General features: G+C 51.0%; 1 protein-coding gene across 5 annotated transcripts in view; it reads left to right on the top strand.

Annotated features, from left to right (window-relative positions):
* Nucleotides 1-24613, top strand: part of TCF7 (transcription factor 7) — a 62499-nt gene that overhangs the window by 34531 nt on the left and 3355 nt on the right. For 2 of the 5 annotated variants that reach the window (XM_065690290.1, XM_065690291.1), the window contains exons 4-10: nt 13102-13234; nt 15895-15985; nt 19227-19313; nt 21140-21250; nt 21818-21980; nt 22196-22303; nt 23446-23494. In XM_065690290.1, the coding sequence (XP_065546362.1) occupies nt 13102-13234; nt 15895-15985; nt 19227-19313; nt 21140-21250; nt 21818-21980; nt 22196-22303; nt 23446-23494 (742 nt within the window). Of the gene's footprint in view, nt 1-13101; nt 13235-15894; nt 15986-19226; nt 19314-21139; nt 21251-21817; nt 21981-22195; nt 22304-23445; nt 23495-24450; nt 24524-24613 lie in introns of all 5 variants that reach the window. The other 3 variants (XM_065690288.1, XM_065690289.1, XM_065690292.1) reach the window with 3 other exon arrangements.

The following is a 24613-nucleotide window of genomic DNA, read 5'->3' as shown; positions in this document are numbered from 1 at the left end:
GTGATTGTCTTCTCTATGTACCATGCTACTGCATACAGTGCTGCAGGGCTGTTGTGCCTGACAGGCTGAAAGCGCCTTGTGTTGCCTTCCAGCACCTAAAGGGGGTACAAGAAGCCTGGAGAGGGGCTTTGGACAAGAGCCTGCTTAGATGATGGCCATGAGACAGATGGGTTTATTATTTAATTGCAAACTTTGCAGGTTGAAACACAAATCCTGACCCAATGGGAAGAGGGTTTTAATTGGGTTTTTCATCACATGTACAATCCAGGGGTTATGAAGAGCCCTTCTTACAAACTGAGATACTCGTGTAGGATTTGATCCTGTAGCCATGTCCTGAAGTGAGGATTTGTGTGCCTGTGGATCATTGTCCTGATAGCAAGAGAAGTTTTATCATTCCCGGGTTTTCAGAGAGCAGATGTGGGACGCACAGATGTCCAGCTCAGGCTCTAAATAACAACTAAGCTAAAAGGTTGCACTGTAGGCATGTGGAGGTTATGTGCATACCGGAGAGGTAGATATGTATGTATATATATAGTATAATTAATGCTCTGTGTAACTTCAGTTTCCTCATTCACAAATAGAGCTGTAGAGCTGTCAGTCAGTGTTATAGATCAGAAGGATTGCGAGTAAGTTTAAGAAAGAACTCTGTGTTACAAAATGACCTACAGTTAAATAGTCGATGCCTGCTAATGAGTTACATTCATTGTCTGGTTAGGAACAAATCTATGCCAGAAGCTTGATGTACTGGTGGTGTCCTGGACTATCATCTGTTCTTCCTGCTTGAACTCTTTTTCTTCTTTCCATCTAAATGGGTGTAATTGCTGGGGCAGTTGTTGTGAATCAGGTTGTGTTTCGTGGCCACAGCTGGCCCAGAATAGGAGAATCAGAGAGTTCAGCAAACACCTCTGTGGACACCGTGAGGTTTCCATTGTGTCCAAGAGGGCTGAAGGCCCCATGCCTTCCTCAGGTGACCCCCAGGAGAGCTCAGAAACCACCCCCATTTCCCATCAAGTCCCCCAGATTGCCTAAAGGCAAACGGGCACCTCCTGCTTTGGGGACACTTCTGATGCTGGTGGCATCACTGGGGTTTCAAGGTGCAGGCAGAGGCAGACCCTGCAGGGACCAGCACTGTCCAGGGATGTGCTGGGATGCAGCTCCCTGCTCGCACTCCAGCAGCTCTGGCCCAAGCCCAGCATGGGGCTGGCTGGATACACACCTTCTGTTTGCTCAGTTCTGCTTTGTTTAACATTGCTGGGAAAACCTTTTCCATGGAGTCCCGTGTCATGGCTGACCACGGGGCAGGGCAGGCTCCCACGGCAAGCTCCTTGGGGAAACAGCCTGACCTCAGCCAGAGGAGTTGGTATTTTAGCATTTATCCCCTTCACCACCTGCATGAAATTGTGGTATCTATCTCCAATTGTGGTGATGGGGATAGACATTTGTGGTGCTGGGAATGGACACACACCTCCAGCTACCATGCTCAGGCTGTTCCCCCCAGTTGAGGTTGGGCTAGCAGGACCCTCTTCATGATCACCCAGTGTGGTTCACATAAAGCAGCACGGTCCAGCAGGGGATTGCTATTGCAATCTCATCGGAGCAGGAAAATAAACAGATTCAGGGTGAGCATCACTTGTATCTGGGTCTTCTGCCTCCCGGGAAGGTCAGTGCATTGACCAGGAGGTGGCTCTAACCTTTGTCCTGGACCTAAACTTCTCCCAACAAAACTTTGGTGAAGATGCACCCTGTGAAGAGTTGTGGTTTCCATGGCTTGATTTCTTTGACAAAACAAATGATGTTCCTTAAAATTGCTGTCCCTGTGCAGTCCTGGGGCAGGTGGCAGCTCCCTTAGCAAGGACAGGATCATTTAAATTATACTAAGATTTCAGCCCATGTGGGTTTGCACCCGTTGCTTCTTGCATCCAGATGAACCCCAGCTCAAAGCAAAACCAGGTTGAAAGAGCAAACTTTCATCAATTATTTTTCTCATCAAAACCATATGAAATAGTGACTTTCTCATTTTTTCAGTGTGAAGCCTTTGATCAGTCCAGCCCTGTGAACTCTTGATAGCCTGGGTTAAAATGAAATCCAAAACTGGGCACATTCTGTGTGCTCTCTGGTTTCGAAGTGAGAATTCTTCATGTCTGCACTAACCATGTTATTCCCCTGCTGTTATTCACAGTCGCTCTCATGAAGCCATAGCCAAAAACTTACTGGAGCTCTTGGATAAAATATGCTCAGAAGCCAACCTGCCCATCTTAGGAGTTATTTATTATTTATCACTTAGAGAAAAGCATAAAGTTTGCTCTATTTCCTTACCAGTCCATGTTACAATCGCCCGTTACAGCACCTCCTTGCACTGGTTTAGCTGTATGTAGAAAACAGGACTTTCAGCCAGGATGTGAAGTTTGGAAAGCAGCTCCCTCAAAACTGCTTTCCATAGTGAGACCCAGAGATGAAAATAATCTCATGACCATCCCCTCCCGTAGTAAAATCTTACACAATGAAATCTGTGGATCTCAATACCTGAAAAACAGGATTTGATGACACATGACAAGAGCTGAGTTCGAATATGTATGACTTCATACCAGCACAGTAGGTAATCTTTATCATCACGAGTGTAGAGCAGATGAAATCGAGGCATGGGGTGGGGATAGCACAGCACTGGAGTTACCTCATTTATTCCCATCCCTTACCTTGAATCCCATGCTGAAAATGAGCCCGAGAAGTATTGCTAAATGGAATATTGACTGAAGAAAACCCATGGTAAAAGATGTGAAAAGAGGCCTCTATGGAGCTAGGGATTGCTGCAGTACTTGGTGCATCCCATCTCGCTCGGTTTGCTGTCTCATTACCTAGTTCATCACAGGGAGTGGAGAAATTCAGGCAGCAGAGCTGCATGTTCCCCTACAGCCTGAATCCAGCTCACGTGCTAGGGCCAGAGCACTCTGTCCTAAATCCCAACTGGGAAGCTCGGGGAGCCCTCTCCCCATCCGCTGACGGCCGTGGGGATTAGCTGGCGAGCCTTTAAACTGCTCCTTGTTTTACATCTCATTGGAGGGAACGCGTAAGGAACTTCTAGAAGTCAAGTGGCAGGACAAGATTAATTAGGATTCCTTCCTAATCCTAATTACAATGATATTTGCTTCCCACGATAGGAGGCCCTCATTATCATATGTATAAGTTTGTTTCTTGTGTCTGGCTGCTTCCCTCGCCCCAACAGAAAAAAGCTTAAATAATATTTAATACATTTTTATATTCATTAAATAAAATCAGCTCTTTTTTAATCTGGTGGAAACATCAGCTGGGCAGAGGAGAAACCCATCCAATTCCCTGTGCATTTCCCTTGCTCTCTAATTATATGCAAATCCACCAAGCCCAGGTTTTAATTCAGCCATTGGCATTAAGAGATCAGAGGCAGATTCAAACTGGGGAAGCGGAGTTTGATGGTTCATATGAATTCTAGTGGCAGATCAATTCCACACTTGAATCCAAATGTTTATTCCACTCTGCACAATAACTTGCTTGCTTTCAGAGGAAAAAAGGGGTATTAAGCATTAAAGGAACTAATTCCTCCTATCAAGGAAATTAGGATTTCTCCCAGGCAGACACAGGGTATCATCCAGGATTAGCGGCTGTAGCATTCTTTGTAAACATGTCACCCTTGAAAGTGAGCAACAAGGAAAGCTGCTATCGCCTTACAGCTGCGGGGTGTCAGTAAAGCATCCCTTCGGCTCCAGAGGGGATTAGCTTCCCTCCGCATCCTCCAGAGGACTATTTATCATGGAAACCGGGAAATAAAAGTCGGTGCCAATTGGGATAATGCAGGGGCAGCTCAGGGCTGGGCAGTGGGCAGCTCTCCCCTATCCTGCCCTGGGGGACCCTCACTACACCCCTTACCCCTTGAGCTTCATGGCTGGTTGGTAAAATCAATTCCACGTTGGGAATGACTTCGCAGGCCACAGCCAGCCATTCCCATGCTATTCTGGCAGTGATGCTTTGGGAAAGGCTGGGAGAGACCCCCTCAAAGGCTCAACAGAGCCACCGTTCATTCATTCATTGCCATCCATGTTGGAAACACGCTTAACATCCATATAAATATGAAATGATTTCACCATATCAGGAAATGCATTCCCGGGAACACCGATAACCATGGCAGATTATCAGCCCCAGTTGCTTTGTCTGATCTGTTATTTAGCTGGTGCCATGTGCTGGGGCACGGCTGCCTCTGACACGTTCAAAGCTCTTGACTTAGTGCTGTGTGATGCTGTGTGAGTGCATGGCCCCGGCGGTCGTGTGCTGCAGGAGAAAGCTCTCTCTGATCGAGTCAGCAGCAGTTCACTGTCGCTGTCGTTGTGGTTGTTGTTACTGGTAGTGTTTTTCACAGCGCACTCGCCCACTTGGGGATTTACTTTGGATGGGGAGAGACACTTTCCATTTGTTGTCTTTTTATTTCAACCAGGGACGTGCTCGCACAGTGAGATCCCCCCCTGGAGCTGAGCTCTTGGACTAGCAGATGAAAAAGGAGTGGAATAGAATGGAACGGTTTGGGCTGGGAGGAATCTTAAAGCTCCTCCAGGTCCAACCCCCTTCTAGCAACCTTCCACTGGAGCAGCTTGCTCCAAGCCCCTGTGTCCAACCTGGCCTTGCGCACTGCCAGGGATGGGGCAGCCACAGCTTCTCTGGGCACCCTGTGCCAGCGCCTCAGCACCCTCACAGGGAAGAGAGTTATCAGAGCAGAACAGAGTTAGGAAGTGCAGTGCCTGCCAGGAAGCCAGCAGCTCTCCCATCCCAAGCCCAGAGACAGAGACAAAAGTCCTGTTATGGGTCTCCTATCCAGATCCCGGCGTGACAGTGGTGGCACCAGCAGGATGGTGTCACCCCTGTGGCCATGCACCCTGGCACCGCTGCGGTGTGAAGGGTCAGGTTTCACCCCCTCTGATGTTTAGTGAATCGAAACACCTTAACTCACATCAGAGGTGGGGTTTTGTTGCTTCTGTGTTTTGATACCTCCCCTGCGCTCTTTCAAGTACAGGGGCTGGTTTTGTTTTGTTTGAAATGGGAATCAGAAACCCAGCCGAGCAGCCAGGAGCTCTCCGGATGCCCAGGGGATGTGTAAGCAGACATTTGCCTCCAGAAACCCGGAATGCTCCTTTTGGGCTCATCTCCTGGCAGAGCCCTCACACCCTGAGGTTCGGCTGGTCCTGGTGCTGCCCGTGAGCCGGGTACACAGAGGGTAGCATCACTGGTTCTTTTGGATACTTTTTAGCCTTACCAAAGGGCAAGCCTTGGCTCTGTGTCACACTTTAACTTTGCTCTCCTCCCTCGCCCTCTTGGCTGTTTTCCTGATGAATTCCGGGTATAAGACCGACCGCTTGCCTTTGAGAAGCGGAGCGGAATAAAGGAGGTCAGATACTATCAGCCACCGTGGGTCAAGTAAACGCCTTCTCATTCAAAGCCTCAAGTGTTACCAGTAACTCCAGGGCTTGCAGTGTTCATTCAGATTCGCAGAACTACATGGCATGAAAGGATCAGAGATATTTCTGTTTTTCATAGCCCAGAACATAAAGGGGCAATACCCAGGGATGGGTGTTGCAGAAGAGGGGAAATAGCTGCAGCCCCACTGTTACATTGCCCTAGGGTTTGGTGTTGTGGTGCAGCCCTTGGGTTATATCACCCCATCATTCCTTTCCATGGAGCCAAATGCCACCGTTGCCTTGGTGGCATCCAGCACATTGGGACTAGGGGGTGTTCCTCTCCCCTCCTGAGCACCATGAGGTTAGCATTGCAGCAGCAGCGTTTCCTGGGCAAGGCAAGTGTGGCACAAGGGGACTTTCTGCATGGTTGAGGAGGCTTCTGGAGTGCGGTGGCTCTTCTGATCAATGTGACTATACACATCAAGTGGTGATGCCAAAAGTTCATTTTCAGGGGGTTTCTTCTCTCTGGTATGGGGTGTACCTGCCTCTGCGCTTGTCCCTGTTACCATAAGAGAGCAGCCTCTGGGAGCGACTTTGATCTTTTATTTTTCCATGCCTTTTTATTTCTTTCATGAAGAGCCACCTACATCTTTCTCTTAGAACATAACTACTTGAGAAGTGAAACGGCTCTTCCTGTGCCCGTAAATGGTGAAAAGCTCAACTTTTCAAACCCCTGCAGAGTTAACTTCAAAATAGTCATCACCATCATTGCTTAAAAACAGAAACCAGCAGCACAGAAGGTCACTGAGAACATTTGAAAGGTTATGAGGTTCTTTCCCTATGTTAGTCCCCATCAGTGGAGCTTGGCTGCTTCCTTGAGTGCTGGGGCATGGAAGGTATTCAGGGCTGGGAACGTGTACCCTGATACCCAAGGCAGGTCTCCTAAGACAGTTGTGATGCACATCTGAGTCCCAGCCTCATGGGAGCTGAGTTCAATGTGCTTTTTTGCACATTTTGCTCAGGGGCAGAGCTGGATTATAAGGAAGCTGAAAGAAGTTGTAGAATCATAGAATTATGGAATGGTTTGGGTTAGAAGGGACCTTAAAGCTCATCCAGTCCCAACCCCTGCCACGGCCAGGGACCCCTTCCACTGGAGCAGCTTGCTCCAAGCCCTGTGTCCAACCTGGCCTTGAGCACTGCCAGGGATGGGGCAGCCACAGCTTCTCTGGGCACCCTGTGCCAGCGCCTCAGCACCTTACAGTAAAAAACTTCTTATATCTCATCTAAATCTACCTTCTTTCAGTTTGAAACCTTTCCCCCTTGTCCTGACCCTGCAGGCCCTTATTAAAAATCAGAGGGAAAAGGAAGAACCGAGGAATGAAACACCATCATCTACAAAATAAGGAGCGCAGGGATAAAAACCTGGGCAAGGCCAGTATTTGCCCATGTGTGCAATGTGTCTCTTAAGTCAGTTGGCTTCTTGCTGCAATCATATGCAGAACTACTGCAAGAATTAATAGCTGCAGATTATTACTTTGCCCTTTCTTTAACTACTGCTCATAAGCACCTCTGGGCTGACCAGAAGTGGGGTGCGTGGGGCCATGGAGGTCTTCTGGTCATGGCAGACGTGGTCTTCTGGTCCCTGAAGGAATTTTGGTGTTGCTAAGGGTAGGGACAGGTCGAGCCCTCATGCTGCAGCCTCGCTGGGTGACCCAGGGAGATGCTGCTGCTGCTGCTGAGTTGTGCTTTGCTGGAGGGGTGCAGGGCTGAGTGTGGGTGGCTTTAACTTTCCCTGCTCCCTTCGGGGCCGGGGCCATGGGCCTGCAGCAAAAGTGAGAAAAGAGAAGAAAGCTGCTGAGATGAGAAATGAGTCGACAGTGCCTGCGCCCAGCTCGGGCTGAGCACCCGCTCCGGCCCTGGTGCTTGCAAACCCTCTGCAGGGTGTACTTGGGGTGACCTTTTAGCACAGCATCTCCTGGTGCAACACCATGGGGATGCAAGGGGTGAAAGTGTTGCTGACACGGGCTGGGGCCCTGAGCTGGGGGATGTCAGAACTCGGAGGTACCCTGAAACTGTGCAGAGCTGGGTTTGGGTCATAGCATTGCCCTGTGAGCCCTCCTGGGAGCAGATCCGATGCTGTGGGATGCACTTGATAAAGTCCCTAATAACACATCCCTAATGGCTAATCTGGATTGATTATTGGATCAAAAGGCCCAGTCCACCAGTAACAGGCACCTCCCCCAGCAGCAGTGCATGCTCGGTGCAGCCTGACCTCACACCACTCTTTCTGTGGCACGATGACTAATTCTGCAGTGAAAAGGAATGAATTCCTCCTTGAATCATCAGCAGCAAAACTTGGTAGGTTTTGTTTTTCATAGCCAGCACGTCGACTCATCTCACCTTGTCTGAGAAGTGACGTCAAAGCAAACACATTTGGGGTAACTTACGGCTGGAATGTGACCTGCAGCATGTGTACTGCGCCCTGGGCTTCCACCCCTGAGGCACCTGAGCAAGGCAGAGGAGCATGGAGATGCGTGGAGATGAGAAGGCTGAGGAGAGACGTTATAGCAGTCTTCCAATAACTAAAAGGGTCTATACAAACCCTGGAGAGGGGCTTTGGGCAAGGGCCTGTAGGGACAGGCCAAGGGGAATGGCTTGAACCTGCCCGAGGGGAGACTGAGATGAGCTCTTAGGCAGAAGCTCTTCCCTGTGAGGGTGCTGAGGTGCTGGCGCAGGGTGCCCAGAGAAGCTGTGGCTGCCCCATCCCTGGCAGTGCTCAAGGCCCCGTTGGACACAGGGGCTTGGAGCAAGCTGCTCCAGTGGAAGGGGTCCCTGCCTGATTAGAACTGGATGAGCTTTAAGGTCCCTTCGTCCCAAACCATTCTATGATTCTATGTGCTCAGAGCTCATCCCATCCATCCTCCTGCTCTGAGACAGGACCAGCTCCAGGGGCTGCTCCCAGCAGATGGACACAAGGCACAGCCGGTGGCACAGGGCTCTCGGGCCACTAAAACCTCCCTCTGCCTTGTCAGTGACAGCCACCAGCGTGGCACAACTGCCAGCCTGAGCTCCTGTCCCCAGCCAGGTCCCTTGCCCTATGGCTATTTCAAGTCACTGTGTTTGGGGCTGGCAGTGTGGGGCAATTTGAAAGTGCCGTGACTCATCTCACCCCACCAGCTGCAAACCGCAGCGCGATCCTCGGCCGGCGGCACGTGTGCCAGGGTGCTCCGTGCCATGGGGGATGGATCCCTCCCAGGCCTATCTTGTTATTGTTCTTCTCAGCAAGGTTGATGGGGGCTGATGACACTGGTAGGTGATGCACTGCAGCATCAGTGCCTGCTCCAGCCCGGGTGGACATCCCTCACTGGGGAGGTGGGCACTCAGGGCAGTTGTAGTTAAGGAAACTGAGAGAAGTCCCTCCAGGCTTTCAAACCCCATTCTGCAGCTCCATCCCCTCTGGAAATACCACTCTGGTGTTGCTGTAAATGTGCCCTTTCATTTCTGTAGCAAGGCTGAGGTGGCACAGCTCATTCCCCAACCTGCCCTCAAAGGGCTGTGCTGGGAGGGATGAGATAAAGCTGTCCTCAGAGCCCTTTCTGGTCCCTCCACAGCTACTGAAGGACAGCAGATGACTTGGGGTGACTTGGAGTTGGAGCCATGATGCTGGGCACCGTGTTAATTTGGGTGTGTGGGTAGTGAGCAGCTCCATCACTGCTACTCTGAGCTGTATTGAAACACAGCTTTGGGGAAGAGATGCAAGAAGGTGCTTCACCAAACCACAGCATATCCCCATGGTGTCCCAGCAGCACCACCCCGCATCCTCCCACGGGACCTGCTGAGGGGACACTAAACCAATGCCCTCAAGTTAAATCAGTCCACTCAGCAGAAAACACATCAGGTTATCTTGATGGCATAAGGCATTGTCTGCTGGTAGGTTCTGGCTTTGAAAAGCCCTTTCAAAGTTTGTGTGCTGCAGGAATTAAATCTAGACCTTGTGAAAGAAGAGGAATTGAGTCCATTTCCCTGCCATGCAGATCTCTGTAAATGTGGTAGGATTTCGCAGCAAAGACACGTGTGGCAGCCACAGCACAGCTGGAACCAGCCAGGAGAGGCAGACGTGGCCATGGACCACAACCATTAGCAGTTGTATTTAAACCCGGGATCAACACTGAAGGAATTTCCTCTGATTTTCTAGATCTTTGTGCAATGTTTCCTTTTCCCTTGGTTGCTTCAAGTGGGAGATGGATTCCTGTAACAAACTCGCTAACGGAGGAAGTGGGAAGGGGATGAATAGCCGCCTGCAGGAGTTTTTGTCTTTCCTCCTTCTTAAGCATCCTTCCCCAACAGCTTTTTATGCCTTTAAAGAGTAAGAGAAAATGAGCAAGGCAAGAGTAAATGTAAAAGGGACATAGAACCATAGAATCACAGAATAGTTAGGGTTGGAAAGGGCCTCAAGATCATCCAGTTCCAACCCCCCTGCCATGGGCAGGGACACCTCACACTAAACCATCCCACACAAGGCTTCATCCAACCTGGCCTTGAACACTGCCAGGGATGGAGCACTCACAACCTCCCTGGGCAACCCATTCCAGTGCCTCAGCACCCTCACAGTAAAGAACTTCCTCCTTATATCAAATCTAAACTTCCCCTGTTTAAGTTTGAACCCGTTACCCCTTGTCCTGTCACTAAAGTCCCTGACGAAGAGTCCCTCCCCAGCATCCCTATACATGGGAAAGGGCAGCTTTTCTTACTGGTGCAACGTCTTGTTTCTTATCTGAACTGATGGGAAATCCAAGCAACTGAGCTGCAGTCTATTGTACTGCCAAGTTAACAACCTTCTTCAACAGAGGAGGACAGGCCATGCCTTTGCTGTAACCGCATGTGCTCTGTGCTTTTCACTGTTGAGGTATCCTGTGGATCAGTATCAGGCCTGTTCAGCTGCCTTTGTAGTGGCCTCTGTCTTCTGTCATTGCTCCAGAAGCTGTTACCAGTCGTCAGACAGCGAGGCTGGTGGCTGGTGCTGTGCATTGGATCAGGCATGGTGCAGATGGGGAGGAAAGATCTGCCCCACTTTGAAATCCTTAAGCCAAGGTTTTCAAAGCAGCTTAGCATCGAGCTCGTTCTGCTCCAGTGCCACGGTACAATGTACACATAGAACTGCATATCCCTAATTTAGGCTTTCTGGCTCTTAAATAGGCTAAACCATGGCTAATTTTAGGAATATCACTGAAAAGCTCTTCTTCATCTCATTTCATGGGCAAGAATAGTAAAAGCTCACAGCTCCAAACATATATTTAACTGAGCAGGAACCAACCCAGAGCCACTCATGATGGGAAGCCCACATAGCCTGTGGTCCTGCTGCAGGACTGTACCACACCAGTTTGTGCTGGGGAGGGGGGTCACATTCCCAGTATTCTGCTGTACACTGTAAATCTACACCTGGTAAGCGTCAGGGATTATGGTTTTCATTCATTCTTAAATGCAAACCTTCATGCCTCTTGGTTTTTATTTGCATGAGCAGCCTTTGTGGGATAGACAGATGTAAAGCAGCATCTCCATCAGTCTGTTTTCCTTTCCGCTTCATGGGTTTCCTCCTTGGAGTAGGGATGCAAAACATAGGACTTGCCCAGGGCTCTTGGGCTGCTGTGCAACCAACTCAGAGCAGCAAGGAGAGGTCCAGGACAGAGCCATCAGCTCTGGCTGCTCCACCTCCACCAAAGCCAACCGGCATTGTGTGCTCACTCTGCCTGAGCACAATCATTACCAAAGTGAAAGGCACCCCTGAATCAAGCCTAGAGATCATAGAACCACTTGTCACTGGTCTCCACTTGGACACGGAGCTGTTCACTGCAGGTCTCTGAGTGCAATCATGCAGCCAGTTCCTTATCCACTGAGTGGTCCATCCATCGTATCCATCTCTCTCCAGTTTAGAGACAAGGATGTCATGCGGGACAGTGTCAGACACTTTGCACAAGTCCAGGTAGATCATAGAATCATAGAATGGTTTGGGTTGGATGTCACCAATCAATCACATCCTTAGTTTCCATGTGCTACAGCTTCTCAGATATGATGGATGGCGGCTTAGCAAATACATCCACCAGTTCCCTCAGGACCCATGGATACATCTTGTCTTGTCCCATGGACTTGTGCACCTCAGGATCCTTAGATGTTCTCAGACATGATCTTCTCTTAGAGAGGGGCTGTTCCTCATTCTCCCAGTCCCTGCCTTTGCCTTCTGTAACTTGGGCAGTGTGGCTGGAGCTCTTGCTGGGGAAGACTGAGGCAGAAAGGTCATTGAGTAACTCAGCCTTCTCTGGGGTAACCAGGCCTCTCATTTCCTTCCAGAGAGGGCCCACGTTTTCCTCAGTCTTCCTTTTATAGATCATAAATGACTTGCCAAAAGCCACACAGCACATCATCTGTAGATGTCCTGGTGGGACACAAGAAGTCAGGCCAGCAATACCCGCAGCCCCTGCAGAGCTGTCGTACCTGGTCTGTGCTCATTTTCTCCCCATTTTGGAGTGCTGTTGGTCCTGTTTCTCTCTTTGGATTTATCTGGGACAAATCCTAACATTCCACCACCAAGGCAAAGCCAGTTTGGGTTTAAAGGCAACCATGGGCGAAACCGGGCATGTAGGGAGCAGCTTGAGACGCTGGAGGCGAGGAGGCTGGCAGAGGCAGCAGTGTGTGAGTGTGTGCATGTGTGTGTGTGTGTTTTCCTTACAGCTCTGCAGCTCTGTTGAACAGTTCCCCCCATCTCTGCTCCAGCACCCAGGAATACTCCCCATTGTGTTCACCAAAAAGCACCTTTTACAATGATGCTGGGTTCCAATGGCCTCGCTGTGTGTAACCAGGATTAGCTACAAGGGGGTTTGTTGCATCCCCAGCACTGCTTCAGCTCCCTCCAGTCCTCCTCCTAGAGCTTGGACCCATGGGGTTTCATCCCAAGCATGACCACGTCCCATTCTCAAAGGCATTGTCCTCAGCATGGCTCTCCCAGTCCCGGTTAGGAAAGCCCAAGTGTGTCTTTCAGAGGGAATGTGCAGTATGTGAAAGTCCAGATTTAGACCCTGTGGTAGCACAAGGACGAAAACAAGAGCAGTGCACTGGGGAACGTGCTTGTAGCGTTCCTTCTGAATAAAAGATACTGGAAATATCCCCCTTTTGAAAAGGGGGAATGGCTTTAACCTGCCAGAGGGGAGACTGAGATGAGCTCTTAGGCAGAAGCTCTTCCCTGTGATGGTGCTGAGGCGCTGGCACAGGGTGCCCAGAGAAGCTGTGGCTGCCCCATCCCTGGCCAGGTTGGACACAGGGGCTTGGAGCAACCTGCTGTAGAGGAAGGTGTCCCTGCCCCTGGCAGGGGTTGGGACTGGATGAGCTTTAAGGTCCCTTCCAACCCAAACCATTCCATAATTCTATGATTCTATGACTGGAGCTGGTTTCCCCCTACCCATGCAGTTGTGTTCAGCTGCTGTCATTGCTTCATTTATGGGTTTTTCTTGCAGGAAGCTGTAGTGTTTATTTGAGTGGGCAAGAGCATTCATTCTCTGCCTTGTCCTGGAGGGTCACTGGGGACTTATGGTAATTCCCAGCCTCACTTGTAACAACAGGACTGCAAAGGGCTCTGTCCCTCCTTGCTCACGGAGCCTGACAGCTTCTGAGCCCTCTCCCTCCTTGTGTCTTGCAGTCCAACAAGGTTCCTGTTGTGCAGCCATCGCACGGCGTCCACCCGCTCACCCCGCTCATCCCTTACAGCAACGACCATTTCAGCCACGGCTCCCACTCGCCCCACTTGCCTGCTGACATCAACCAGAAGCAAGGTAATGGCACCACTGGGGACCTGTGTGGTGGGAGGGGGACAGTGCTGGGGACCACTGAGACCAAGGCTATCACCTTTCTGTTCCCAAACCAGTGGGAGAAGACAAGAGCTTTGGTGAGCTGGGGCAGTGCTCAGCAGTAGTTTATTTAGCTCATTGGCAATGCTTTGTAATCGTGGTCAGGAGGAGTTTGAAATCAGAAACTCCAACCCTGCTGATCAAATGTGCTCAGTTCTCTGTGCAAGCTGTCCTGTAGCTTGGGACCAGACCAGAGCCTGCGAGATGATGCGTAAGAGTCAACCAGAAAATGGAAAGTAATCTTTCCTTTGACTCATACCCAAACTGTTGTCAGGTTGTCATTTTGAGAAAATAAATGCTTGAAACAGGAAATATTTTGACTAAATAGGATGGGTGTCTGATACCTGACTGGATTGTTACATGTTTGTGTCCGTAACCACACGTTATGTGGTTGTCACACAGTTTGGCTCTTCGGGTTCCTGTGTGAGTGCAGGACACCTCAATTGGCTCGTGAGGCTGCAAAGGAAAGTACAGTAGGTCGAGGTTAAACCCTGCACTGTGAATTGTAGGTATGTGCACAGGAATTCACCCCAGCCCATTGTTCTTTCATGGGTTACTGGCAAGCTGAGTGTAAAATCAAACTTAACCTTACATTAATGCAACAGGATCTTTCAACATCTGTTCAGATTACCCAGGTTTCTTCACAAACCCGATCTTTATTTCATGTGAAAGCAAGTGAATTCATGGGTTTGTGTCAGACTACATTCAGGAAGGGATTCAGGGTCCATCACAGCCCAGAAATCAGTGTGAAAACAGAGGCATAAAGTGAACAGCTGTTATTTGGGCAAAGGCAAAGGTTTGGATCCAAACTATCCCAGAGATATCAGCTTCAATGAGTTAATATCACTGATAAAACAGTGGGGATTGAGGATGCTCCTGGCTGGAGGACAGGCTGAATTATCCCTGGTCTGAATGCAGAGCTCATGTCCTGGACTCATCAGGGATGCTGATGGGGAGGATTTAGGTCCAGTGTAAGAGATACCCAGGCACATCCTGGTTTTCTTCCCAGTCTCCCCTTTCCTGTTTACCCTGTACATTTACAGGGTCAGGGGGAGTCTGTCCATCCCAGAGACATCCCTGGTTTGTGAAGAGGTTCAGACCATCATCCTCAGCTGGGACCTACCTCTGTGGTGCAGCTTGCTGGCTTTGCATGCCCCATCCCTGCACTGCTGGGTTGAAGGTTTCCTTCCCCACTCATCCTGGATGTGTCCCATCTCTGTTATCATCCCTGAAATACCTCCCATTATCAGCCAGTGCAAGCGCTTGCGAGTCACCATCTACTCATTCTCACAGCATCCCTTTAAAGTATTTCACAGTAGCCCAAGGACACGCAGACAAGGAAGTACAAGCAGGATCTTCTGAGTCAGTGGCTGGTGCCCCAGCCACTGGGCCAGCGAGAAGAACTGGTGCTCTGGCTCACACAACTTGTTGGAGGTGCAAATCCCAGGAAATCCTGGCAGCTGTCTAATGTGGAGGCTGGATTTGTCTGACCTTCAGTGGGCTGCTGCATCCCACTTGAGCACAGCTGTACATAAATCTCATTCTATTCATCTTCCTTTCAATTTGGTTATATATTTATTTTATTTGCCTCTTAATAAGATGCTTGGAATCTGCCGGTGTCATTCCTAAATCATAATTTATCATTAATACACCCAGGAGAATAATCCAGGCTTAAACTGCTTGCAGCTACTCACCCATTTATCCAGTGCATTTACTGCTCAGGACAGCTGCTGGACAATCTCTGCACATGATATTTGCTCAGAGGCTCTGTAGCTGCCAGCATTACAGGATGCTGCAGCAGAGCTCAGCTCCAGTTTCCAGTCTGGGGCTTAGCTGGAGGCTCCTTTGCTGGTTGTCTGAGTCCCACCCGCAGCCCCCAGGCTGTTTTCAAGTCCGAATAGGAGCTGTGGCTGTCTCCTCTGGCCATGCCACCCGTGCCAGCAGCTTTGAAGATCACACAGGGATTCCCCGTGTGAAGGGTGAATTCCCAGCTGGCACCATACCCACCTCCACTCTTCCTTGGCACCCACAGAGCCCGTAAAATGATTGCTTTGAGCAGGGACTCATGGTTTAGAATCAAGATAGCAGAGAGGCTGCTGGAGCATCCCCAGTGGCCACTCTTGAGGGGTCCTAGGGATGACTGATGGGAAGGAAGGTGGTGACTGAAAGGGGTGTAGGAATGGCTTTGACCATCAGTTACGCCCCTGAAGAGGCACTCTGGAAGGGCACAGGAATGTCTGGAGTCCATCAAATCCTTACCAAAGCAAGCTGCTGCTTGGCTTCAGGGTAGCCTGGAGCAGGGATGCTGCTTGTGCAGGAGCAAACCTGCCTTCTCCATCACATTATGAGTGTTTGTGATTCTGCAGCAACATGGATGACCCACCACATCCCCCCAGAGAGAACCACAGCAATAAAAAGGGCAATTACAATATCCTGCTGCTTGCAGACACCTATTTCACATGCATTCCTTGCTGCCCATGAGTGCCTATAGATGGAGCAGTCAGGGAGTTGGGAGCTGTTTGGGTCAGCTGGGGTGCACGGTGCTAGGTCCAACTCACCTCCTTTTCCCTTCTCCCTTCTTCCAGGAGTGCACCGTCCATCCCAGACCTCAGACATCCCTGGATTCTACCCCCTCCCTCCCGGTGGAGTCGGACAGATCACGCCGTCGATGGGATGGTGAGTGTCGGGGCTCAGCCCCAGCCCCACTGGCTGCTCCATGCAAGAAACAAACGGGCAGTCATTCTCTGTAACCTCCGTGGTGCTTTCACCCTTCTCCATCCCTCCCGTATGCTGCATGGTGGGGAGCACAATTTAGAGTTGTTTTAAAGGCATCTCTGGAGAGGCTGAAGGCTTTGTCCCAGCTGGAGTATGCTTGAAGCAGGGTTACAACCTGCCTGATTCAAAACTGTCTCCTGCCTTACATCTAGCTGCCTGTGTGGATTAGGAAACCCAGGGAGAGCTTTCTACCCACCTCTCTCAATCACACAAAAGCCTCTCTTTTTAAGTAGGAGGTAATTTTCTCCTCACTGGGGTTTTCAGCACAAACAGTGCTTTCCCTGAGCATGCTACTGGCACAATGTAATCCAGTGGGATGCTCCAGCCGCTCAGCCACAGTGCTTCTCAGGGCCTGACACACAGGGGAGCATCCCACAAAGCAGAGCCCATTGGGAAACCTGCCCCAGGGACATGAGTTACAAATGCATTGGTCTGTGCTCTGTGATCATTGCCCCTGGCTTTTGTCACCTTGATGGTAAGGACATGGAGGGAGCTGGTCTGGCATTGTCATGTGGGCATTGTTACTCTTCAGGTGAATTTTCATGCCCATCAGTGACACAGGGGCCTTGTAGAGGCTCGTGGGGAGCCTGGTGGCTGCAGGCAGTGATTTGGGGTGGCCAGGACAGGGGGAGAATATGGGGAGGGTGACTGTGGGGCAGGCAGATCCCCAGCAAAGCCCAGCAGAGACTTCCAGGTGCAAGCAGGTACTGCAGAATGGGAGAGGCGAAGCGTATTAAGACACAAAGTAAAATGTTAGCTTTTTGGTTTGTTTTGTTTGTGAATCTCATGTTCCAGATATTTAACCACAAGGAAACAGAGGCTGAGGCCTTTGATACAGAGCTTGGCTTCAAAGAGATTACATTTTGCCTTCTGTGCTAAATCTGCTACTCTTGGGCGATGATTTAACTCCTCACACGATGTGATTCATCCTCAGGAAAAACAAGTACTGGGGTGACTGTGCTGTAACATGAAAGCAAGAGTTGGGGGTGAGGAAGGAGCCTGTTTGCCAAATGCAAGGTCCACTCGTGGGGTGGGATGCTGTTGGGGACAGCCCTGGGGAGGAAGCCTGGTTTGCACGGGTTGGTTGCTTGGTGTGAGGGGGATTTTGCATTGCTGAGAGCTACTCTAGCATTGCAGGGGTTTGGCATCCTCAAGCAACCTCGTCAGACACATTCAGAAGTGACTAATAGAGCAGATACAGTAAAGCAGCCAACGGCCTGATGGAGCAGAGAGCAGCACCGCAAAGCACACGTGTCTATAATAGAGTCTTTGCTTACCCCTTTGCCTGCCCCAGATTTATGGAGAGAGCCCCAAAACTACTCCTGATGTGCCCAGTGCGCAGCTGAGGCTCACTGTGGTTGGGTGCAGAAGCCCCAAAGCATAGAAGGGTTGTGGCAGCACTGACCCCCATGCAGCAGGCAGCAGGGACTGAGTGCGGGATGGTTGTGCTGGGGATGCTTTAGCCAGTGCCGTGTGCAGGAAGCAGCTTTTCCTCCAGGATCTGCTCAGAAATGGGGTTTGTTCTCACTGAGCACTCAGGAGGAGGAGCTGCAGTCACCCTCTGTAATTAGCTGGGATGACAGTCAGATAAAAGCCTCCAAGTCCAGTCAAGTGAGTTTTGCTCACGGGAGCCTGGCAGCAAACGTCACCCAGGAGCCTGTGAACCGTGTCCCTCACCCGCTCCAAGCAGTGCCAATGCCACTGCAGCCCTTCCATGCCCATCCCATGTCTTTTTCCCCTCCTATCACTGGCTGACACAGCCGTAATCATGCATTCCCAACCATTAGGGACTGGTTTAGCCCTTGCATTTATTTGCACATCAGACTCAGGCTGGATGAAGCCGCCAGTGCCCTTTTCTATCCCTGCATCCCAGCTCTGCTGTAACGTGTGTCGCTTCTGGATGAGCTCCGAGTGTTTTCTCAGCCCTGGGGCAGCCGCCTTTGACTTCAAAGGGTATTTCAGCTTCCCCATGCAGGGTAGCACTTGGCTGTTTGTTGGGGTGTTTATACCCGCCGACATCTAAGGGGTGGGAGAGGGCTTCTGCCTGGCAGGGTGTAAACACAGCCTTTCCTGCACACAGACCCGCTCAAGCCAAGACACAGCAGCTCCCGGAGCAGCACAAACAGAAACCCTCCTCCCCAGCAAAGCTCAAGGGCCTGTCGTTATTCCTCTTCAGGGCAGAAACTATCTTTAGCCCTGAAAAATCCCTGGCATCCAGGAGCTCGTTGCAAGGCACTGCACTTAATGATAATGGGCTTTTTTTATTGCTTGTTAGAGCTGAAAATAGCTGATGCTGGTCTTAAGTACAGCTTTACGCAGGCTGGCTGGAGGGAGCATGAGCATCAGCATGGATTTAAGCACCCCATCGTGCCCTCCTTGGGTACCCCAGTTTCTATGCACAGATTTAGGCTGGGAGCATCTTCTGTCAGGTTTGCAGAACAAGCCTGGGTGTTTTTGAGCTATCTCCATATGAAAACAAGGGGGGTTCCCTTGCTGGGAACAAGGAACTTCCTGCATAGTTATTTTACTACCTCAGGAATAATTCCCAGCTCCAGTCTGGTATATGCCTGGTCCCCAGTATGAAATGGCTTTGAAAAGAAAGGTAGGGCTGAGGTTTTGGTGTGTTTAAAAATGATGGGCATCCTTAAAATGATGCGCTGGGGAAATCGGAGCATTTATAAAGCACGGGCAAGGTGCTTACTCTCCATTCTTGTCCTTGGGCATCCTCCCAGTGCAGCCCATGACCATGCAGTCTCTTGTGCACCACACAGAGAGAGGCTCTGACCACGCTTTAGGGGTTTTTGGTCTAACTGTGGTCTTTTAAGCAACTCCTTCTGTACGATAACCACATGTCCTACTCCTTCAGCACACCTCTGCAGTTTGCATTTTAACAGGATAAGCTCAGTGCTGCAGTTACTGCATCAGGGACAGAGGGGGGTCACTTGGATCCAACCTTTGCAGGGAGGCCCAGCTTCTCCCAAAATAAAGTCCAAATCCTGCCCCTTAAAGCCCAGGGAACACCAGGAGCATCCCTCCAGTCAGAGCTGGGGCATCCTTGCTTCAACTCCCCTTAGCAAAGAGAATCTTTAGGAGACACCACGTAGCTGTGGATACTTTATAGACTCTTTCTTCCCGATCCCAGGCAGAGCCAGTCTGTCTATCCGCTCCCGTCATGTGGATTTAGGCAGCCGTATTCGTCAGCGCTTTCTGCTGGGGCTTCTTTCTCCAGGTGAGTATGAGCTGTGTGAGACAGGGCAGCAGCTCGGCCCCGCTCGCAGCTTGCAGTGTGTGCAATGGAGCTTGCAGCAGACCACGGCCATGCGCTTCCCGTGGCAACCATGGGAAGAGAAGGAGGTTTTAGGCATTGTCTGGTCCAAAGGGTGCTCAGGGGAACATGGAGCATCCCAGCTGGATGCACAATGACTGAAGTTTAATCAGCACAAGTCAAACCAAAGCAGAAACCCCTGTCTTCAGCTCAGCGTGGGGAAAGTGGGGTGAAATCCATTGCTCAGGATTTTGCTCCTTGTCACAATCCTAATCCTGAATATATCGCTGCTGCCACACCACTGAGTTTTGCTCTGCGGGGACTGATCTGTGTTACTTGCTCTCAGCCTTTGAAGCAGGACAGGCAGCAGGCAGTGATCTGCTGTCCTCCCATCAGCACAAGTCAGCTCTCTGAAGTGCAGCTTCTACCTTCCCTATCCCATCATCAGGCAGAGAGCATGGGCTGGACCCTGCACGTGAGAAGGGGTCAGCAGGAGATGGCCATGTCGCTGACTTGCTTTTCCGTGCAAGAGCATGGCCCTGCAGCACAACCTGCCTTAAACAGTGGGTGGGTTGAGCCACGTAGCACAGCACCATTCATACTGCAAGCTTGTGGTCACCCAGGACCAAATATTGCCCTCTGTAAATACACCCAGAGCCCAGCGATGTCCCAGTGAGCAGCACTAGGGATGCCTGTGAACACCACATGTGCTCACACAGCAGCTTTTGCTTCTGCTTTGTGTTGTCCTAAAGAGCCATTAGCGGAGGTTTCCCACAGGAAAACCATGCAAACCCTTAGCCATGCAAGCCCTTAGCCATAACCTCCATCCATGTATCCGTGGATCCAGGCAGCCCCTTAGCCCTGCAGCAGAGGTGAGCAACGCTGCCAGCCCTCCTTACTCACCGGGGCATTGCTTTGCCCAGCCTTGATGATGAAGGCTAGAAAGGAGGTAACGGTTCCCTTTGGAGGCCATCAGCCTCCTGAGCCCAGCACAGGAGCTCCTGCTTGCAGGATTTGGGATGGGTTTTGCAGCCCTGCTGCAGCCCTGAAAGTACACCTGGTCAGATAAGGATCAGACTGTGCTGGTGGAGTCAATTAAACAGCTTTTCTTTCTGTGCCAGCATATCTAACGAACAGTTCATCTCCCATGGGCAATTCTGCCATCTCAAGCTGCAGTCATAACGTGGCAAGCTTGGCAAAGCTGGCTGCGCTGGCTTTACCCTCTGAAACTCTCGAGGGAGCTAATGAAGCCTGAAAGCTAGCGAGACCTCTCGTGATCTCAGAGCCCTGGTGGTGGAGAGCATTGCTTAGGGAAGGTGCACCTCCTAGAGTTGCAGTTCGGTTCATGTTCAGACTCATGCTACTTCTGTTAAAAGAAAGGTGCAGGGTGGTCCTAATCTCTCCCATCCAAACCTGGGTTGAGTTTGTTGTTCCTTTCTGCAGTGCTCATAAGATATTGCAGCAACAGAGATCTGAGTAGCTGAAACCACTGGCTGAAAGCACCCTTGATCTCAGTCAGGCTGGCTCCTGATCAGGCTGGTTTCCTCATGGCAGCACCCAGACTCTTTCCAGCCCCATTCCAGCAGTGGGGGCAACCCAGGGCAGGTGGGCAGCTGCCTGCCCCGCACCAGCATCGCAGCACTCATGGGTTTGCTTTCCATGTCCTTTGCTTTCCCGTCTGCTTCTGCCTCGTCAGAGTGCCAGCTCATGAGACACCGCTCCGGGTGCCCCAGCATCCCGAGCATTCCCAGCACAGCCCTCCCAGCCGGCTCATCCGCTCTCTGTTGCAGGTTCACTCACCCGCTGATGCTGGGCTCTGGCATGCACACCACCGGCATCCCGCACCCCGCCATCGTGCCCCATTCCGGCAAGCAAGAGATGGAGCACTATGACCGGAACATGTGAGTTTATAGAATCATAGAGTCATAGTTTGGGATGGAAGGGACCTTAAAGCTCCTCCAGCTCCAACCCCTGCCCCAGGCAGGGACCTCTTCCACTGGAGCAGCTTCCCTGTGTCCAACCTGGCCTTGAGCACTGCCAGGGATGGGGCAGCCACAGCTTCTCTGGGCACCCTGTGCCAGCGCCTCAGCACCCTCACAGGGAAGAGCTTCTGCCTAAGAGCTCAGCTCAGGCTCCCCTCGGGCAGGTTAAAGCCATTCCCCTTGGCCTGTCCCTACAGGCCCTTGCCCAAAGCCCCTTTCCAGATTTCTTGTCAGCCCTTTTTAGTTATTGGAATACTGTTAGAAGCTCTCCCCTGAGAGGCTGGAAGTTGAGCCAGCAGGGCTCAACAGCATTAATGCTTTAATAAGCATTTAATTTATCACTGTTACTGCTTGCATGGGGAGGAGGGTGCAGATCTCAGGTCCCCCATCGTATTGGTTTGGTGTTGAGTCTTCAGAGCTTGGTGCCACCAGGCAGCCAGGCTGGAGGCACCTGATGCTCACAACTCCTCCTTTGGTCCTACCAAGGAAACCTCAACCAGAACCAAAGAGAGAGAAGGAAGCCAAGAAGCCCACTATCAAGAAGCCCCTGAATGCTTTCATGTTGTATATGAAAGAAATGCGGGCGAAAGTCATTGCCGAGTGCACCCTGAAAGAGAGCGCTGCCATCAACCAGATCCTGGGGCGGAGGGTAAGGACACGGGGGCTCAGCACCATCACCCCAGTGCAGCATCCCCATCCCTTGCGGCTGCTCTTAAGCACATAACAATCATCTTGCTTTCAAAACTGGGTACTCTTCCCCCTTAAACACATGGAGTCGGATGTGCTCCGGAGCGGGGTGGCCGTGGTGGGATGGGTGGGGGGGGGGACAATGGGGCCGTATCTCACTGTCACTTGTCCTTGCAGTGGCACGCGCTGTCCCGGGAGGAGCAGGCCAAGTACTATGAACTGGCTCGCAAGGAACGGCAGCTCCACATGCAGCTCTACCCCGGCTGGTCTGCCAGGGACAACTACGTGAGTGGCTGCTGGGGTTGGGTCCTCTCCCCACGGCATGGGCTGCAATGACCAGGGGTGCGGGGCTGACAACTGGGGTTTGCCAAACAACCCGCCTGTCCCTGGTAATGCCAAAACAGACCAAAACCACCCCCAAAAGGGGGCAGTGATGATGTAGAAAGAGCAGAGGTGATGGGACTCCCCCAGTCTGCATTTCCCTGCAGCAGCACAATGTCCCTGCCTCCTTACAGGCACAGAGCAGGAGCTCAGCATCCGTATGCAGCTTTGCAGGATCAGTGCTGTATGCTGCTGCCCTCCAGAGCTGCCCTTAGAGCAGCACCAATCTGAAGGGCAGCAGCATCATGAGAGCAAGGCACCATCATCCTCCAAGATGAAGTACACCCTCCATAGAAATCTCTATCCCGTAGCATCCTTCATCTTGGCAAGGGCTGGTTCGTTGCTCCAGAAGATGTAGCCAGAGGATGGTGGGCTCCAGAAGTGCCCATTGGCTCTCCCAGCACTGGCAAGAAGCTGCTTCGAGTCTTGTGGTTGTCGTAAAAGATGCTTTTCTCTCTGGAGCTCGAGCAGGAAGGAGGAGGAGGAATGTAGGTCACTTGTGCAGCACATGATGCGGATATCAGGCAGGAAATACAGTTGCTCCCACACTGAAGAAAAAGCTCACCGCAGCTCAGAGCTTTCCACCTTCACTCAAACCACAAGAAGTCATAGACAGAGTCAGAGGTCAAAGGCAGCCCTGCGAGCTGCCTGCTCCACACAGGCCAGATTTGCTCCTGTGCTGCTCTGCCCTCATGATAGAGATGAGGGGAGTTGTGTGTTGTGAATCAGAGGCAGTTTGGGGAAATAATTGGGGTTTCTTGTTAGTGAGGGGAGCAAGAAGAATGAGATGGGTCCAGAGCTGCAAAAAGACTGAAAGAGAAGCAGTATTCAAATGTTAATTTCTGGGGATTTCCCAAAGCTTTCTTTCCCATTGGAAATGTGGAACACTCCTCCTGGTTATGTTATGGAGCAATTCCTGTTTGGGTGTAAGGCACCACATTAAAGGCAGCAGGAGCTTTCCCCAGCAACCCAGTCCAGCCCCAAAGCCCATGTGCAGCACCCTTGGTTCGGAGCATGGCCTGACAGCCTTTCCTTTGATTCCCTAGGGGAAAAAGAAGAGACGAACACGGGAAAAGCAGCAGGATTCCAACTCAGGTAAATGTGTGTGGCTTCAGTACCCCTTCACAGAGGATAATCCAAAGCAGTTGTCATGTTTTACCATGTTTCCTTTTATTCTCCCAAGTTAACTAAAGAAATACACATGTATTTGGTTTTTAAGATGCAGCAAATTAATGTTTCTGTAACTTTTCCATAGAGAAGTTTGAATGAGAACATGGGTAGTATCCATCCCTATGTCTTGCCTGTGATACAATCATTTCACCTGTTGTGGATTGAAACCCAGCTGCTGGCTGTACACAACAGGACACTGGTGGTAGCTGAAAGAGGGAGTGAGTCCAGCACTGATCAAATGATCACTGACATATGCTGATCAAATCCCATTCACAGCACTAGAGAAAACCATGATGAGCCCTATAATTATACAGTAAAACTGCCACACTTTAGGAAAGGCCACAGAGAATCGCTTTGCCATTAAAACTAGACGGGGAATGGTGGGGGGCAGAGCAGTAGAATAACCCATGTCTGGGTCTCCTTGGCGCTAACTCTGCTTTCAGCCTGCTTCTGCAACGTTTCCTCCTCTTCTTTTCCATGCACAGTCTGAGCTCACTGGCAGCCCCATTTAGTCACTGCTGGAAAGGCAGGGAGCAGGTAAGGATGCAGACACAGGGGGCAGGGAGCACCTCTGGTATCTGGAAGTTTTTCCAGACTTAAGAAATGTGAAGAGCCTGCAATTGCCCGTATTCCCACAGCTGAGGCCATTTCCCAAGCCTCCTTCCCCAGCTGCCAGCACTGATCACTGATACTGCCTAACAATCCCTTTTTTCCAGGAGAGGTTGGTGCTGGATCCATTCTGTTACAGGAACGTGGGTTGTAGCCTGTGAGTCGTGTGTTCAAGTGGCTAAAATGATGTTGCCTCTTTTCTTCCTCCTGCTCCTCCTCCTCTTTGTGCCTCTGCCTTGCCCATTCTCCGCCACGCATGCTTCTGTGTTCAGATCCTGCCTCTCCTAAGAAATGCAGAGCTCGCTTTGGCCTCAACCAACAAACGGACTGGTGCGGCCCGTGCAGGTGTGTATCAGCATCTCCTCCTGCTGGGGTGCTCCTGGGCGAGCGGGTTTGGCTCCGTGTGTCCTCCTGCTGCTCCGGCCAGGCGGGATG

Source organism: Lathamus discolor, chromosome 10 (genome assembly GCF_037157495.1).
Source record: "Lathamus discolor isolate bLatDis1 chromosome 10, bLatDis1.hap1, whole genome shotgun sequence".
Taxonomy (NCBI): Eukaryota; Metazoa; Chordata; class Aves; order Psittaciformes; family Psittacidae; genus Lathamus; species Lathamus discolor.
This window is presented reverse-complemented; position numbering and strand designations above follow the sequence as displayed.